General features: G+C 41.4%; 1 protein-coding gene across 1 annotated transcript; it reads left to right on the top strand.

Annotated features, from left to right (window-relative positions):
• Positions 1-344: 344 nt before the first annotated feature.
• On the top strand, positions 345-18326 carry MDFIC2 (MyoD family inhibitor domain containing 2). Its single transcript, XM_040590488.1, has 5 exons — positions 345-432; positions 3540-3626; positions 8221-8259; positions 12781-13002; positions 17843-18326. The coding sequence occupies exons 1-5, from the start codon at positions 345-347 to the stop codon at positions 18100-18102; spliced, it is 696 nt and encodes a 231-aa protein (XP_040446422.1). The 3' UTR covers positions 18103-18326.
• The last annotated feature ends 1259 nt before the right edge of the window (positions 18327-19585 follow it).

The following is a 19585-nucleotide window of genomic DNA, read 5'->3' on the forward strand; positions in this document are numbered from 1 at the left end:
TCTCAAAACCATCTGACTCATACCACCTGAAAGCCTTCAGAAGGGGAGATATGCCAATTTTTCTGCTTCCTGCTCAGCCACAACAGAAGTGGGTAATGCTTATCTGCTCCCTTTACTTCTGATGATGACCCTTTATTGCAGAGTCCCAACTGGAGCCAACCAGAGAGACCCCCTCAGAGTTTGGCAGTGGCCTTCAGCAGTCCTCACCATGACCATTAATTGGGGTGTTGCTGATTAGAGGGTGAGAACACCAGGCTGTACAGCACCCACAGGCTGGACTCTTCCAGTAACAAAGAACTGGCTGTGTCAGAGACCACATCATCTAAAAAAGTCCAGAAAGCACCATGGCCTACATTAAGACTTTTCTTAAGGTCACACAAGACCCTGTTGTTGCAAGCAAAAAGCCTGCACCCAACAGCTTTGCATCTATTGGTATTGCTAACACACATGATGCAAACTTTCTGTGCTGGTTAGAGGGCATGCCGCTGGGGCTTTGGCAGGCAAGGTCAAGGCAGCGTTAGTCTGCTCTGATAAAGCATGAAGAAGTAAATCATTCCGTGCAACTCAGAAGTCATTCAGATGGTACTTTTGGCATCCCCCCCCCCCCAGCTTTTGTTCTGTCAGTCTGAAGAGAACAGCTCGTGTGATGTAATTTAGAATGGAGCTTTTTTAAAGCTTTCACTCAGGAAAAGCTTCAGGAGCTCTGGGGGTATAGCTTAGCTCCGAGAAATAGAAAGAAAGCAAGTTTGCATTGACAGCTTGATCCCAGAGAGAGGTGGCTGCCTGCTTGTCTAACAGGTCCTCTGGGTCTGGATGAGGCAGAGACAGAGGAGCAGTCATATTAAGTGAACGAGCGCTGCCAATGTTAAAGGAACAATTACCATTATTCTGCATAGTTCACTGTTTGCTACTGCTATTTCCTTCAATAAAGCCTCTTTTCACTTGCCAATTGGAGCTTGTCATGTAACAATATTTCTTATGCACAATACACATACTAAAATGCCCCTGTGTTTTTAATACATTTATAGTTGTTAACAATAGTGGTATAGTGACAGAAAAAATGTACTTGCTTTGAATACAGAATAGATTGAAAAAAAGAACAAACCAGAGGCCCTGCTCTGAAGGATTAATGGGGGTTAGGTTTTGCCTAATCTGCGTTAAAGCCGTAACATCCATTTCACTGACACCCACTTTTTCGTCTCCAGGCCTGGGCTGTGACCTCCTTGCTTGGAAGGGGTTGCGCACCTGAGCCTCGAGCAAAAGCTTCAGTGAAAGTTTTGATGTGGGGAGGTGCTGAGGAGAGGACTAGGGTCTCCCCCTGCCCCGTGCCTGGGCAGCCCTGAGGGCGCTGGGCCAGGAGTGCTGCTCCAGGGCTTTGGCGAGCTCAAGGTGCTGCAGGTGGCCCCACCGACCCTTTGGTCCTTGTGCATGGTCCACAGACGGGTGGGAGTGTGCTGACCTACCAGCTAGCCTGGAAACCCCTGGTGTTCCCTGCTCGCAAAGGACACCAGCACAATACCTCGAGAGTGGGGTTCCTTGCAAAGCAGGACAAACGGCCCGGCTAGGGAGAGGTTTGCATCTCACGGAGGCTGCAGGAGCTCTGCCGCTCTCCTCTGAAAGCTCCCACAAGGAAGATGTTGTGCTAGCGCTGCACTTGCCAACTTTACAAAGCCAGGCAGACACGGCCACAGCAAAGGTGCCATGGTGAGAAGAAATTATGTGCAGCCAAGCAGGCTGAACCTAATATTTCATGCACCCAAATGAGCAAGCAGCTGTTTGGAAACCTTTGTAGCACAATCATGAAGGAAACTTTCCTCTGCTATAAGATTCATGTATTCTGAGAACACTATTTTGCTCTAAACAAATTAATATACACGGGAAAAGACATCCTGAGTGTTCCTGGACTCTCCTGCACTGTCCAGGAATAGTGATAGATTGCAAGTTTAAACACACCCTGCACAGCGAGAGAAGTGTATTTAATACTGTGAGCAGAACAGTTACCATGTTTGCCTTTGCCAGAGCCAGCAAGGCTACACTGTCCTAAAAATACTTATTACGTAACGAAGAAATAGTGGATGTCACCTGTATGCCCCCACAATACAAGTCCTGCATCTTCAGTGTCCCCCAGGAAAAAAATGTTTTGTGAGAAGATGTATAGCATGATACATCTTCTGCTTCAGATATTGTTAATTGCTCGGTCTGTGACTGAGGAAACAAGCAAAGAAGCTCAGCGAAGGCTACCTTATTGGAGGGTGGTTTGGAGCCTGACCTGTTGAGCTCCCTGGAATTCTTTCCATTGACATCTGGTGATACTGGATCAGGCCCTTGCAGAGCTGAATAAATGGTTTTCCAGCACAGTCCAGCAAAGGCTGCTCAGCAGCATCTGGGGAGGTGCTCAGGTGGTAGTAAGATTGATAATGTTTGCTATAGAGGACAAGTCCAGCTCCCAGTTGTGTTCCAGTATGGCATGCAGATGAGAAAAAAATTGAAGTGTTTGATAGGAATGTCTCTAGAAGATACAACACACAGATTACCACTCACTGCTAGATCTGAATAAAAGAAAAGCTTTTATAATATATTAGAAGACATGGGGGGGTGGGGGGGGGGGGGGGGTGTAGTCATATATTATCACGTAGCAATTTACCACAAATAAAACTTTAAGGACCATCTATGAGAAATGCTGCATCTTCTGTGATGTGCGGCTCTATTTGATGTTGTTTAAATGTTTGGATATGTTTTAAGGATATATGTAGTTTTGATGGTGTTTCCCCCCAGCAAATCAACATGCTGACAGCCTCAGAGCTCCTCCAGCATTAACGCTGTGCAAGGATATCTTTGTGACCACCCCCGTGTGTAATAACCTGCTTTGGGAATACCCTCTTGGCACATACCCTCAGTGTCGTTCAGAAGGTGGCACAGTTGCCAAAGGGCTTGGGACAGGGAAGGAAGACACTGTGTCTTTTCATCAGACAGTTCACAAATTCTGCCCAGAGATCCCTCTGATATTTCAACTTCTCAGTAGATAGCACTTACCAAATCTAAAACTGAGAATCTTAAGTGCTTTGCAAATTTAACAATACAGAGTTTTACGTGGCAAAAAAATCTTTTGTAATAAACACAGTATTTTCTGTTTTACATTACCTATAAATTTTCCTAACTAAACAGAGTAATTGCACAAGCATGTCCATGGGTGAGACCTACCTTTAGTTACTGTGCCAGCGTATTCAGTAAAGCCCTGTCCGCTTCCGGCTACTCTGTTCTGGTTAGGATTTTGTTTCTGAAAATTGATCATATTGGCAGACAGTCTTAGTCTTGTTGATGAGGTGAGTAATTAACCATGAGAGGAGGGAAGGAAGACTGAATTAATGCCATGGTGCTGCCGAGGCAAGGACAATAATGATGATGATTATAATAATAATAAACAACGATTAAAATAGTAGTACAAATTCTAATACAATTGATAATAAAATGTTCAGGTTTACTTTAATTGGAAAACAATACATACAATTCTGATAAGATAACGCATCAAAAATCTCCAGCTTCACCCTCTGCAGTGAGCAATAAAGAGAATTTGAGACTTTTGAGTTATCCCTGTGATAAAAGAGGCAGCAGCCTGCCAGCGCTGGGTGGGACCTGCCCCAGCACCCAGTGCAGGGTGTCCCTGCAGCCCCACCGGTGAGGTGGCCTCGGGGGCACTGCATGGGGCTGTGCATCACCTGTCCCTGCAGCCCAGGAAGCGGACAGGGACTGGCATGGCCCTGTGGTGGCTGGGGTGACCTACTGACATGAATAAAATCAAATAGCTGTTTACCCCTCCACTTAGAAGGGAAAGGACAGGGCTGTGCGCTTTCAGTTTGGGCTCAGTTTGAGATTTACTTGCTCTGAGTTTCTTTAATTATCCCTTGTGGCAAAATGTCAGGAGAGTGCAGCCTTGAAACAGAAAGTAAGAAACAAAAGAAGATGGAAAGAAGACTTTAGTTTCCTTTACCAATGCTTTTTAGGGCTGCTTCATGTGATAGAGCTGCCACACCACCTACAAGATCCAAAAATCCAATCTGGAGCTTACATTCAACTTCAGAAACAGCCACTCCTTCTCGGAGACTCCCAGAGAGGATGATCTTTCAAGAGCTGTGCGAGTAACAGCAGGGTACTAGGATGCCCTGATCATAAACTGGAGGAAATTAATTCAAAACAGGCAAAAGGAAAAAAAAAATATTACCTATCAGTAAACAGTACATGAAATGCCAAGAGATCCCGCTGCTCTCTCACCAGCCCCAATTACTATCATGGATTTATTTCATGGAGGCCATTTCCTACAGTCACAAAAGCCAGGACAGAAATACAGACCTAAAAGAAAACTTGGTAGAAAAGAAAACAGTGGTGGAAGGAGTATTTGGAAGATCCAATCTAGAAACAGACCCTGGGGGCTCAGGCACGGCTCTCCGAGAGGATGCATGGCCGTACCCTGCACCCTGACTATTATGTTTTTGCTGCAGTTAACACTTGTTTCTGAAACTGTGAAGTTTCTGTGAAATTCTGGTGATTTATCTTGGTGCTTATCAGCTGAGGGCTCCTGAGACCCGGCGCCAAGCTCTGACACTAAGTGATGGGGAGCACAGGTCCCTGGGTAGGCAACTCTAAACCATCCCGTGAACATGCAGCAAAAGCTTTTTTTTTTTTTTTTTGGTGAATGTTGCTGTTGTATTTGTTGAGAGCATGAATTATGTCCAGTCCCTAATGTGAACGACGATGTCTAATGCAATAGGGACATTTGAATAATACATAAAGATAGAAATAATACATAAAACACAAAAAAAAACCTTTCATAGCGCTTGGTCCCCCGTCCTGCAAAGTCCATTACAACTCCAAAGTGTAAGTGAACAAATAAAAATCACACTGAAGCCTTCAATTCTTTTTTAAGCATTCTTAAAACCAGCTTTTTTTTTCCTGCTTTACATCTTACTTTTTATAGTTAAAAGTAATTTTAAAGCAAAAAAGAACATAAACAATATACACTGACTCTTGACACTCCATTGCTTTTTTAAACTAGAATAATAAAAATTTGCAAATGAACAAAAGAGTGGGAGGAAGATATCTGATTTACAATGTTTTTGAGATAAAGAACACTATAAAAAAAGATCAATGTGAATAATAAAGCATTGTTAACTGAGTCATGACATTTCTATTCTCAGTGAAGATTTGAACAGTAGAGCTCTGCAAATGAGCACCTTGTGCCATTTTCAAAGTGGGAGGAAGACATATAATTATAATTTTTAAAGTGAAGAGAATTTTAAAAAATCTCTGTGAAAAAGTTTATTGAAAAACATATCGACATATCAATATGACATAAATTACTTTAATTTTATTAAACTAGGAGGGGGGAAAGCCTCTTTTTGAAGACTGGCTGCAGAAAGCATTCCTTGAAAAGAATTTTCTTTATTAAAAACTCTTTTGCTAAGATGAAACAGCACTGAATGTCAGCACTACCGTATATTTATTCTGTAACTCTTCCAACAGCTGAGATCTATAAAAGAAACATATTTTCAAAACAGTTTTAACCTCCATTGTCTTGATCATTCGTATTAACATTTTTCATGTCACCTATTGAAATCCCTTAAAGGAACCTTTTATTCAGTCAAAATTAATGAAGCCATTTTCTTAAACAGACTCCAAAAAGTAAAAGGGACATAATGTGCCGCATTTTATTTGACATACATTTTCTGCCATTTCACTTATTTGTATGTTGAAAGCAAAACTTCATATTTATGCTATCAAATCTGCAGAGAAAAGTGATTTTGAGAGCGAAAAGAACTAACTCTCCTCATGCTGTGTGTGTGCAATTTAAATCCACAGTGAAAATACAGCATTGATCAGATTACTCCAGTTGAGTCATTTAGTGCTTTGGCATTCCTGAAGTTAGGGCCCAGCTGTGAAATCATAGTTGGGGCCAAACTTTGCTGTTAGGTGAGTGCACATGGCTCCCATTTTCTTCAAAGGGAACGACACACATGGCCAATATTTAACTTTCACCTCTTCTATTCTTCAGCTAGCAAAGCCAGAACCGATGGACTGTATGCAGGCAATTTCATAGAATTAAGAATATAATCAAGATTTCCCAGGACTTACTAGTATATTTGGGCTATATAATTCAATACACCTGAAAGTGTACCTGCTCAGCATATTCTGAAAATCAGGCCATCTCGAATGTCTTAGTTTAAGCAGGTAAAATCATAAATCACTTTGAGTATTTTGGCCATTGGATCCTTACAAAGAGGGTGTAGGATACCTCTCCAAAATCCAAAGCTCCAGTTTCTGGGTTGCCTGAGATGCCTGGAAGACTTGGCACATCCCAACCATTTTGGATACTGCATTTGCACACATATGTCCCCAGCCATTACCATTACAGGATGACTTGAAGCCAGTGCAGAGGCCTCTCTGCAGCAGCGGTCCCTGCAGATGCCCTGCGATGGACTGGCCTGCTGGGATGGCCCATAAGACCTTGAGGTGTAAGTGCCACAGAGAGAAAAAAGGATGCATCCCAAAATCTAGCTGCCCCATGGTATACGCAGATCTTTTTTTCAACTCAAGGTCAAGTGGAAAACTTTCCTACCATCCTTGCTGACTCTCCTCTTCACTTTCCCCCGACTCCATCTGTTCCTCACCCATCTCCTTCGTTCTGCACTCGCCTCCCTCTTCTTCCTGTGTCCATCTGTTCCCTCCTTCCTCAGCACAAGTTGGGGAAGGGAAGTAAATTCAGTCATTCACTGAACAGATTTCAAGATGAACCCCCTCCCTCTCCAGTTCTAACTTCATTCATCATGGTAAAAATTATAATGAATAGAGATGTTGAAGGTGAAAATTTATTAAGGATTGTGTTGCTTTCTTATATCAAAAGCAGTTAAAGCTGGATATAAACATTGGCTTCATTCATTTTTGTTAATATATGGTATAATTAGTGAGAAATATTAGTGGAAGTGCTTGCTACGCAGTCCATCAACACATGCCTGTCAGAGTTTAGGATCTGGGCCAAAATTTTTGCCAGTCCTGTGATAGATTTATAATAAGCCTATAGAAGGCTTTACAGTCAGCTGGGTCACTAATTCATGAAGTTAAAATGTATGCAATGAGGTCAAAAATTCACTATTGATAAAATAACCCCTCCCAGGATTGCACCATTAGTTTTGTTACTGCAACAGCAAAAAAAGGTAAACCCAAAGCTCCTGTGAATTACCAGTCCATCATCATAAATCAGAAGAGAAGCACTTGCACAAGTTCATGATGTCATGTGAAGCCCAATATATATTTATAGCCTTGTGCACTGTTTCCTTATGACAGAAATAAGCAGTCTCTAGATCCCTTGTATCCTTATGCCTGAGCTCAGCAAAATGTAGTGGGCATGAAACCATGGAAGTACCCGTGATACATCAGTCTAGAGCAGCTTGCTTCAGGTCATCTGTGATGCCCCCTCTCCCTCGGACCTCACCCATGTGGATGAGAGCAGTTCCCATGGAGATTGCTCCATCTGCTGTAGGGATAGTCCCACACCCCCTCCTGCTTTGCTTCCCTAACCCTGGGGGAGAGAAGGAAGGAAGATTTAAGCCTTCAAGCCCTACACATGAAGTGGGTTGCCTGGCAAGGACAGCGGAGGTGGAGGAGCTCAGTAATCATGTGGGGACCTGCACTTGCCATCACAAGAACCTTGGCCATCCTGTCCACCACGATGGCAAAGACATGGAGGTTGGAGCTTGGGCTGCAGTTTCCTCTGATGTCCTTTGCTGATGATTTAGGAACCTCTTCTAAGGTGTCTGGGGTGTTTGGGCATGGATGATACCTCACATTTCATCGCAGACCTCCCAGCCCTCAAATTTTCTGTACCAATCTGAAACAGGAACTTCTGTTTCCAGTGATCCTCTTCCCCTCTTTTCAGATGAAACTTTCTCTCAGATGAAACTTTCTCTCAGCAATTTCTTTATTTTTGGCTTCTTTTCCAGAAATGAGACAGAGGGTAACAGAAACAGTGTGCCATCCCAGTAACCTCCCCCTGCAAGGAAGCACACTTGCTTCTATTTGCCCCCAAAGCAACAACTCCTGAAGTCAACGGCTGTCACTAAGTGGCTGGGGGTGATAGATGTGCCAAACTACATTTATTTACATTATCCCTCTGCAATGTTGTTTTCTTCTTCCACCAAGACAGCTGCACCAGCTCCCTGCCTCTCCCAGCCCGCCCTGGGGTGACACCGAGCAGAGAGGACCATCCAGGTAAGCTGCTGGCCCAGCGCATGTGTCACATCGTGCAGATACCGCTGGCATCCCCTCCCATTGCTGCTGGCTCACAGACAATTACGTCCTTTAGACTGGCAAGGAAAAGTATTTTGTTTTTCTTTTTACTTTTTCTTCTTTGAAACACAGCCATCTAACCTGGGTTTGGGTTTCCTTTTACTATGAGTCTTTTCAAACCAAGTGAGTTCAGTTCAAGCCTTTATTCTTACAAGTTATGATCCATCAGGTCTGATGTAGCTCTGCCTGCTTCACCTCAGGACTGAATGGACATGGAACACAGCTCTTGCAGTGACGAGCATGTGATAGATTAAATAGACAGGTAGTGATGGCAGTTCATAGGATAACAAATGGCAGGAAAATCAGCCAGGCATTCCTTTGGTTCTTTTGCTGCACTGATACATGGAGACGTCTCACAGTAAAATTAAAGTTACACATCCTAAACTGGTAGAGTTTGCCATATGGTTCACCATTAAGCCCTGAGACTCCTTGCCACAGGGGGGTGAGGCAAAGGTCCACTGCCAGGATGGGTTGGAAACAAATGCCACCGGAGAGTAGAGCAACAGGTTCCCTTCTCCTTTGCTCGTAGGGTGCATGTGAGCCCTGCATAGGGTGGTAGATCGGTTCTCCTCCTTCTCTTTCAGTGACAACTCCCCTTAATCAGTTGCTCCAAACAGCTTTTTGGCATTACCTGTACTGCTGCAGTCCCCATCCAGCAGAATAGAGCGCCTCTTATCCCCCCGTCCTTTGCCAAAAATGGGCTGAGAGCCCTCATATGCCACTATAGAAAAGCTAATTTTGAAAGAGTGCTAGGAAACTCCAGCCTCCTCTTGTCCAGGGCTGCAAGAGCCTGGTTTTTGCCTAAACCAATGAAGAAAAGTAGAGGTAGGGGACCTACCATAAGTGCCAGTCTTGGTATCACTGCTCCTTGCTGTTAACCAGAAGGATCTGGGGCTGGCATCAGTGGGAAGTAAGTGATTTGCTGTGTGCTTTCATTAATTTAGACACCATAGTCAGCCACCTGAATCACCCAACAAAACAAAACAACAGGGAAAAAAAACAAATTTCATGTGAGTATTGAGACTCTATCTTTAATAAAAACATGGGTGAGTAATCCTGGTCTTCTACTGCGACAACCAAGGCAAGCCCCAGCTTCCCTGTATGAGGAAGAAAGTTGCTATTTCATAATACTATTTAAAAATGGTACATTGTGGGGGTTTACCTCTAGCTGTCTCTGCCTAACAGTCTAACACTGAATAATCTGAGCTTTCTTCATCATGATACACTTATTTTTCCCTTTTCAATCACTACAGTGGATGATTTTTACACATTAAAAACACAGATATTTGTGGATATCTGAAGCTGAACACAGGCTCTTAAAAGACAGTAACAAAGTTTGACCCTCTGCCCATCTCTAATTGTAATTTAAGGAGTTTCTTAAATTCTCATTTAACAGTAATCATAAATAATATCAGTTGTACATAATATATTTTTAAAGCCTATTTGGCTCCAGTTACTTGTTCCAAACTCTCAACCTCCTACTGTTCCACGCAGCAACAAACTATAAAGAAAAAATAAGTGCAAACCACTCTTTTTTTTTTTTTTTTTATGCTGGTCTAGCATAATCTTTATTTCTTTAGACACTTTGTGCAAACATTAAATTGATAAAAGACATAATGTAGATGGACCCACAGCTGAACTGAAGGTAATTGCATAAAAATGAAATGGAGACCTATAATTGTACACTGCTTTAGCCTCTATCGCACTGTTTTCTGGAAGCAACGATCTCGCTTGTCATAGCAAGTTGCTTGTTATGGTGATTGCATGAAGGCTTGATCTAGCTGTACAAGACAAGTATAACATTACTGAAAGGGAGCTTTTCAAACTAAAAGTCTGACACTAGAATGTACTGTATTTTCAAAGATGTAGTATGCTTTAACAAACAGAAGAGTCCTTGAATGACAGCTTTTGTTACCCTTTTGTTTGATGGTGCTGTATTGAAAAATTCAGGTTATGTCTATGCCTTTCTATTTCTGGTTTTGATTTCTCTTCAACAGCACTTCAAGAATAAAAATTGACTCGAAGCATGAATAGTAGGAGTCGGTGGATACAGTAAATGTTAGTCTGGCATTTACTGATTACTTCCGTCTGATTTTTTTTGTCTCGTTTGTTGAGTGCTTAAATGCATTCTGTGGGCCATTGTATTGTTGCAGAAATGGGGAATTCAACAGATATTTTGCAGTTTAAAATATATCCTGTTTAAAGTTTTGGGCCAGTTTTGAAAGTGGAAAATGACAGAAATTGTCTTTCCTGCCTAGGCCTTTTCAATATGGTCTGTGTGCATTCAGCTGCTCAACCTGTGTGTAGCTCTCGGTCTGGACAAACAAGATCCATTTGTAAGGTTGGCACAGGTGGGACATGTGTCTTTTGGACTCGCAGATCAATTATTATCCAATAAATCCAATGCGTAAGTGGGACATTGCTTCCTCCAGAGCTCTGCTACTTCAATTAGCACAACCTTTCCTGGAGACAGTATGTTATTGAATGAAAGTGCAGGAAAACTTATATATGTCATTGATTTATAAACACTGGAAAACAGTGGTTACTGTACATGCAAGTAAATCCAAAATGCACAGATTTTCACCTTTTGGACTCAAAAGGCTGGCCAAGCAGTCATAAAGGAGGGAAAAAAGCTATATTACTTACTGTGGGGGGGAAACTATCAACAAATTATCACAGATGGGCAAAATCAGACACACTTTGCCCAGGATGCTGGTTTCCTATGACCAAGTGTACAATCTCTTGGCAAGCATCGCTGTGCTTTGCACTGCTGGTTCACACCCAAGCGAGCCACCACCTCTCCTGTCTTTCCCAAGTATCACTTGGGTCTTTCCTTCATCATAATGCTCACAAAACCTGACAATTATAGGTTTCTGAGACTCCTCTCTGTGCCACTGCAGTCTTACTATCTCTTCTCCACTTTTCTCTATCCCACCAGTTGCTCCCTGCCTAAGGCCAACCTGTAAACTCTCCAGGACAGGGAAAAACACATTGCCTTCATTGCAGACTTTGTCATTACTACAAGTCCAAAATCAAGCCAAACCACATTTTTTAAAGCAGTCATTTAAAGTCTCTCAACCTCTCCTCATAGATTAGATGCTCCAGACCCCTCACCAGCTTGGTGGCCTTCACTGGATGTGCTTGGTTGCTTGCTTCACTTCACCTTGGTTGCTTCACTGGACCAGTTAGACCTCAGAACCTTGCTTCCCCCAGTTTGGACCCCAATAGTCCCAGTGGTTTTTCACCTAACTTGCAATCCACCCATCCCATCCATACTTCCGATATCCTTCTTTTGGCCATGAGGATACTATGGGACAAAACCGCGGTCTCATCAAGGCTTCACACTCTATCAATCTTTTCTTGCCTTTTCTTTAATATGTCAGGGGTCAAAGGTACCTGAAAGACAAGAGATATGCAGGGTCTCTTTTCTGGCTCCTTGCAGCAGAGCACAGACTAACCGCTTCAGAGCACTTACTGTTCCTCTCAGAAAGTAATGTTTGCAAAACTGAGGTGTTTGTAAAGATTGATTTTCTGTATACAGCTCAAGAGCAAGCATACCACAAGATTTAAGTAAGATAAAAAGTGAGGCTGTGCTTGATGTGAGGTGCAGGAGTTAATCAGCTGTAGATAAGAATTGATGAGGTTTTATCATCCCAGCCACAGAGAGAATGACTGTGTTTCTTGGCCTCTTGATCACTTTGGAGAGTAAGTGAAACTATCTATCAACCCATGTTTATCTGTGCCTGAGAAGTTCTTCAAGAATAAATTGAGCTCAGAATTCTTCTTAACCTTTCCCCTAGTTGGGTCTTAAAATTAAGCTCTCCCTCTGGTTTTTGAGTTGCCTCTCTGGCACGCTGACAGCATGTGAAATATCCCATCTTCTAGTTGACTTCCAGGGCAACAACACAAGCGTGGATGGAGTTATGAAATAATGAATCTGGACATTAAACAGAGACCATCTGGCTTGCTTCGCTGCAAGATTATGAGCCATGGCGAGCTGGCACATCTGCATCTAGGTACCACCTACACACACATTGTTGGCTGTAGATTCAGGGAAATAGAGCTGCTGTTGAAAAATAACAAGATAATTGTTTTGCCTTCTTTTATATCACGAATTGAAGTTAGGATATCATGCTGGAAATAGATGTCAACTGAGGCAATAGTTCTATTCTCTCTCCTAACCTGATCCCACCCAGTGGAAGTGAATTATTGCTGAGCCTGTCAGTCCACTGGGTTTAAGAGAAAACCTCAGAATGCAAGTTCACAAATACTTCTACTATGAATAAACTTCACTGGCTAAGGAGATTGAAATCATTAGGTAAGTAGGGTTAGGCCTTGGAAGTAAACAGCTGCAGGTTTGAAAATTCTACATATGTTATTCTTTCAGATCTCTGTCTTAGTATCACAAACAAGTCTTTTTTTTTTTTTTCCTAATCCCACCAGATAATCAGCTTACAAATGAAAAACATACAGACGAAAAGCCTATGAAAGGTATTGTTATGAGTTCTGTCGCAGAATTCAGCATCACAGACACTTCATCAAAGGGTACCAAAAATGAGAAGAAATTGTCAGATGTGAGCACATCATCCATCGCTTCCCTGGAGAAATGCAGAGAATTCACTTACATTGAAGATGACGCATCAGTACATCAGAGAGACAGTGACGGTATGTTTTATAAAACAGATCACATTTATGCTGATTTCTAAATAATGCCCATTGCAAAAGCACTACGTGTATCTAACTTGAAATAAATGCTTACATACTGAACAGGAGGCTCAAGAACATAGCCAAAAGCAGCATTAAGTTGCCCTGCAGACATTTTTGTGGTAGATGAGAATCTGTAGAAGATGATCTTAAATTGCCAGTGATATTAAAGTCATAGAAGAGAAGTTTAGAGCTTATTGTGCAACAGAGCCCTTGAACTTTTCTAATGAGTGTTTGCACAGAGGTACTGGTGTCAGTATTAGATAAACAGAGTAACTCACATGGACACATTTAAAAGCATCTTTACTGTACATCACAGGCTCTGTGTTGAAACATTACTTTGTTATTAAAATCTTGTGCTTTTTCCCAGATGAAACTCTAAAAATCATATCTATTCTCTCCAGATTACATAAGCACCATTATGGTTAACACATTCAGGAAAAAAATCTGTTATTAGAAAACAGATTTTTGGAAAGAAAAAAAATTGAAAGATCCTTCATTGATATATAGTTTTGAATTTCACCTCTCATGTCTATGTATAAGAAGGAAATTTCATAAACATATCTAAAGGCAATAGTCTTAATTACACCAATAGCAGAGACGGTTGCTTTTGCTGTCAGCGCTGCAGCAGCTGCTGTGGTGGCTGAACAGATGCTGTGTTTGGTGGTCAGCATAATCTATGGACTTGTATAGGCAGTTCTTGTATGGACCGTTACATCCAGCCCTGCCGTTCTGCTGACCCATCACTAAATCCTTCCTCTGCTGACTACACCACAAAACTCACGTGGGTCAGGATGAGGAGCTCTCTTCACACTCTGCCCTTGGCTGCAGCAAACTGTCTGTGATGACTGGCCCAGGCGGATACACGTGGATAGGGTTCCCGGGTAGGTTGGTGTGCTCTGCATTTTGAAAAAGCCTATTTGAAAACAAAGCTTTATGAAAGGCAGTTACAAACAAAAATTGCAGCAGAAGCCAAATATTTTAAGTGTATTTTCACAAATGAACATTGCTAAAACATAATCTGCACTGGGGCTAATAATCCAAGCTGCTTTACCTTTTCCAAAAAGGAGCTGATCCTTTTTATTGTGTAAAAGCACAAGTTAAAGGGCTGAATATCTGTATTTTATTTTTTTTAAGAGTTTCAGAGCCAACAGTATAACCAAGTGTTAAGGAACAGAATGGGTTGTGAACACTCACTACAGACCAAGAGGCCTGACTCCCACTAATCTAAATAATATAACACCCTTGATTTTAATGGAATTATGCTGAGAACCAGCTATTCCCAGTTATTCTGGTGGATGTGAAAAAGACGGCTTCTGTGAAGCATTGTTTAAGTTTCTTATGTGTGCCTTTTGCAATAATGGATTAGTATGTTATATCCAATGGAGCTGGCATCTAGCATGTGCATCATTTCACAGTTCCTAAATTAAGAATTTCTAAACACAATAAACTGCCCTGCTCTCCAGGAACCAATACCATCATGTTGTATCACTGATCCTGTAATACAAGGGGCGACTCTGATACATCTATCAGAATAAATTTCATTTCAGTAAAGGATCTGAAGTATTTATTGCATTTAGAGAACTTGTCTCCTAGTCCAGACGCTGTCTATTTTCTGAGTTTGCTGACTATCTGATCAGGCCCCTCAGTCATTACTGGCACACAGGTGTGTACCATGTGATGTAAATAACAGATTTCATACTCCTTAAAAAAGCTAAAAGTGAAGGAAATTAACAAAAAAAACCCCAATCTGTGCTCAATTAATAATGTTAAGGGCTGGATGGAAGCCAAGGAAACCAAAGGACGCCAGATTTGTGGTTGTCTCTGCATACTCTGCTCACTACTCTGACAAGATACTGCTTATTCCACATACGCCAGGCCAAATCCTGTTCACGGGTACGTGGAGAACCTCTGAAGGCACAGCAATAGCCAAGGAAATCAGCGATTACATTGTCCCCTGGGCTCAGAGAGGCTCAGAACCAAAGCCCGTGGATCTCGCCGAGGGTGACCACGGTGGCTTCAGCCAGCATCGAGCCACGTTTCCTCAGGGCATCACCACCATGAGCAGAGGTGATGCCCTAAGATGACAGCCACAAAACAAGAGCAGGAAAATTTAGAGATGAGACAGGCTAATGACATTATCAGAAGTTCTTCTTTTGTACTAATTAATCTACTAATGTAGAGAATGAAAGCTGAGGTCGTTGTTCTCACTGAGATAAATGCTGTTTCACAAACAGCAGGGAAAACAGAAGAGAAAACAGGAGATTGCATCTTCATTTATGCAGTTTGTGGGTAATTTATTTTCAAATATATAAATGAATGCATAGGAATGGATGTTTAATTGCTAATATCTATTATTTATATACATTACCCCACTTAAAACAGGACAAAAAAGCCTCACACATGCAGATTTTTTGAAATGTCTTACATCCATTATCACAGTTCATGGTGTGTGCTCTGATGGGAATTTAAAAGCATCTTTACTGCACATCACAGGCTCTGTGCTGAAACATTACTTTATTATTAAAATCTTGTGCTTTTTGTGTGCTCTCTTTCCTGGATGAAACCCTAAGAATCATATCTATTCTCTCCAGATTACATAAGCACCATTATGGTTAACACATCCTGGAAAAAAACTTGTTATTAAAAAACAGATCTTTGGAGAGAAGAAAAAAAATTGAAAGATCCTTAATTGATATATAATTTTGAATTTCACCTCTCACATCTATGTATAGGAAGGAAATTTCATAAACATAACATATCTAAAAAGAATAGTCTTAATTACTCCAAGGACTACTGGGTAAAATGATTACATTTTCTACAGAGTAAATTTCATACAATTAAATGCAGCAGTGTCACCTTATAAAATGTTTCAATTTTATAATTATTTCAGTTCATTTAGTCAGAAAAAAATATAAGCATGAATTTACTAAGTATCACCAAAATCTAGTCATCCTTATTCTACAGAACTGACTTAGAAGTTAGTTGTGCTTGTCTGAACTTAAATAGATCTTGACATATTTAAATAAGTATTAAAATTGATAACATTGGTGATGATATGCTATTTAGAAAGAAGCTCAATCACATGCTATTTATTCTTGCTACCTGCTTTAAGTGACTTTTTTTTTTTTTTTAAAGAAGCTGGAATTATTTTTTTATTTTGTTTTTCATCAAGAAAGCTTTCTTAAAAAGAAAAAAAAAAAAAAAAAAAAAAAAGCATAATTCTGAAAACTTCCTGGCAGTGAACTTTATGTTACGTGAGATAGAAAATGCCACAACAGAACCAATGCAGTTGCATGAGTTCACAGTTAGTCATCCTAGGGCAAGAAATGTGGTTATAACCATATGCTTTCCTGAAAGAACCAATGAAAAGGCATTCATATTGTTGAAGGCATTTTTCCTTTCCAAAAACAAGGAGAGGGAAAAAAAAAATTGAAAGGTCTGGGTCTTTGCGCTCCAACTGGATTCACACAGTCAGAATCTCACACCTGCTCCGAGCCCTGCCGCAGCCGGAGGCAGCCGCCCCAGATGCTGCGGTTTGCACGGCGCAGAGTTAAGGAGTTGATTTCTGAGGGGAACAAATATAACACCAAGTTTTTGTCACGGTGACCAAGTTTTCAGGAATATTCACTGGCTCCAGACACACATGCTAGATGATACTATTTAGCAAACTTTTGTCTCCTTACAAAAAATTAAGAAGTCGGAAAACGAAGAGGCAAGAAACCCGTGTTGGTGGGGAAGTGGAAGGACGCTGGGCTGAGAATCGATCAGCACACTGCCCTCTGCCAGCACCATTCTCCAGCCTCGCTTTTCCTCCCTGCCTTTGGTGAGGCAATCTAGCTGTCATTAAAGATTCTAACTGAAAAAGACTACCTATAGAAATCGAACTATAAGCAGACAAATTCTCCCCACGTGTGCGGGGTTTTGGTCTTGTTCGTAAGATCATTATCCAGACGCCGTATCAGATTCACGCACCTGGGATGCACAAACCCATCCATCCAGCCTGACCATGTGGAAAAGGAAGGGGAAAACAACCTGCAGAGCCCGAGGGCCTGATCCGCTCACCACAAAATCTTTGGGTGTTCAGACAGTGACTTACGGCAAGGTTCGATTCAGACCGCACCGGACTTACAGCACAGAAAGGATTCAGTTCTGAACTCTTCATCTGCAGGCAAAACCACACTGAAAGCTGGGGTATTTTTAGGGTTGAGGCTGTTTTTAGGCTGGTGTTGGTTTTTCTTTTACCTTCCTAGAAAGACAGGAGTGGCCTGATGACTTCTATCTTTAATTGTAAACTCTTTGGAAAAAGAAAATAAGCTCCAGTGTGCTGTGCGTAGGTCAGGCAGCACGTGCGGCACCACAAAGCAGCAGTACCTCCCGACTCCTGCAAGGCTGCAAACCCCACAGAGCAGCCCTGTGCGTGAGGCGCACTCCTCTGCTGAAATGTGTAGCCCCAGCTCTTTAAGATTATAGAATCTTGGAGTCATTTAGGTGGGAAAAAACCTTTAAGATCATCAAGTCCAACTGTAAGGTTGGTTCAGAGGACCGCTTCCTCTGAACTTCACTGCCACAGAATATTTTCATTCAAATTATTTTCATGCCGCTGTTTTTTTCCACAACAAACAACATCATAGAAATTAAATCCTTTCGTTTGACTCTATGGAAGTAGTTCTCCTCAAGGTATTTTTAGCCTACCCTGTGTGCTGCCTTGCATCTCACGTCCGTGTAGTCACACTAGCCTAAACCCGGGTAACAAAGCACGCCCTGTTTCTTACGTCTTGCTGCTTTTCCTTTCTCTTAGATGAATGCGCGACACTTATCCTGGCCTGCTTGTTCTGCCAGTTTTGGGACTTTCTTATAATGCTGCCTGATACCTGTGAACATTGGCTGACAGATACCTGTTGTCCATCCAATAGATACTACCAGACCTCTGACGAAGACCACGCCAACAACGACTGCAACTGTGACTGTGACATTGATTGCAGCCTTTTTGAGTCCTGCCATGAGACTGGTGAATGCCTGGAACTTGCCATGGAGATTTCTGAAGTCTGTTATCGCTAATAGGAAAATGACAAAATTCCTCAAGGCTACCTGACAGTAAACTGACAGAGTACGAAGGAGTTTGTTTTGATTTTTTTTTAAGGATAACAAAACCCAGATTGTTTACCAACCAGGACTATGTGTATCGTGCTACTCCCACCCTGGGAGTCCGTGTATCTGTACCATTCTGGTTGTACGGTTTCACAAATTGCTGAAACCAATAAATGCAAAAAGAAAGGGTCTTCTTCTTTGCCATAGACGACAACAGAATTCCTAAGTGCCAAGCATGCTCGATGCTTTACCACTGTCAATCCAAGGCTTTTATAAACCTCTAATTGCTTTAAACATGGATTTCCCCATTCATAAACACAGGACAAATTAGGACATTATTTTAGGACTAATATATATTAGTTCATCTTCCTAATGGGTTCATACCTAAACATGTATTACACATTGTTGGTTATTATTAATAATGTATGATATAGCATCATTTTATAATTAAAAATTTATTTATTCAATCTCTTAAAACACACTTATATGCTCAGTTTAGGTAGAAAAGAAAATTAAATTAATTAGAAACCATGCTAGCAGTAATTACAGCAAATGTCTCTAAAAATCTCCAGTGAAATTTGTAGAGGAAGCATTTTAACAGGGTAGTGCAATTCGACAGTGTATTAATGTGCGTGCCTATGGTTATGTAATAACAGGTTATGCCTATTGTTCATTAGTTATAGGAAAGGGCTCCTTAAGTGTAATTAGCCTAAATGGGAATTTACTGCACACTTTCAGAGGAGAAATACCCCGTGGATAGCCAGTAACTCCTTTGCCTGATTTTCATTTGTAAGATTTCTGCAAGCAGCAGAATATTGCCACCTATTCTAGTGGAAACAGGCATCCCCACCTGTGCACAAAAGATTACAAAATGACAGTATCTATCCTGGTTGTGCTTTCAAACTCCCTCTATCTCTTTTCTGATGGCAGGTCTGATTAATAAAAAGGAAATACATATCGCACATTACACATATGACAACAAAAGCATGTAAACTCAGCTGCCTGAGGGTGCAGAACGCACGCATTAAGTACAGAGGAAAATACAGAGTTGCTTGCTCACATTAGATATTTATAGACTAACACCAAAGACAGTGTTTGCTTTGTATAGACTGTACAACTTCTCCTCAAAACCCCACTGATCTCAGGGCAGAAGTGCCAGGGGAATCCCAAACAAGAATCCTGGACAAGATGCTGGACAATCCATTGCTGGAAAATGCATTGCTGAAATCATTGATGCCACTTCTTTAATAACCTGAGTTTTACATCTGTCATCCTGACACATTAATATGTAATGGAAACAAAAATTCATGTGAATTTTCTTTCCCCTCCCCGCCCCGCCCCCCCCCCCTTACTGGAAAATTCATGTTTTCAAGAAATCAGAAAGTAAGAAGTAGGTAATGATCTTTGTGCAGGTATCTTACAAAGCTTAGAGACCTAAGGACAACAGACCTTA

This window comes from Falco naumanni, chromosome 4 (assembly GCF_017639655.2).
Source record: "Falco naumanni isolate bFalNau1 chromosome 4, bFalNau1.pat, whole genome shotgun sequence".
NCBI lineage: Eukaryota > Metazoa > Chordata > Aves > Falconiformes > Falconidae > Falco > Falco naumanni.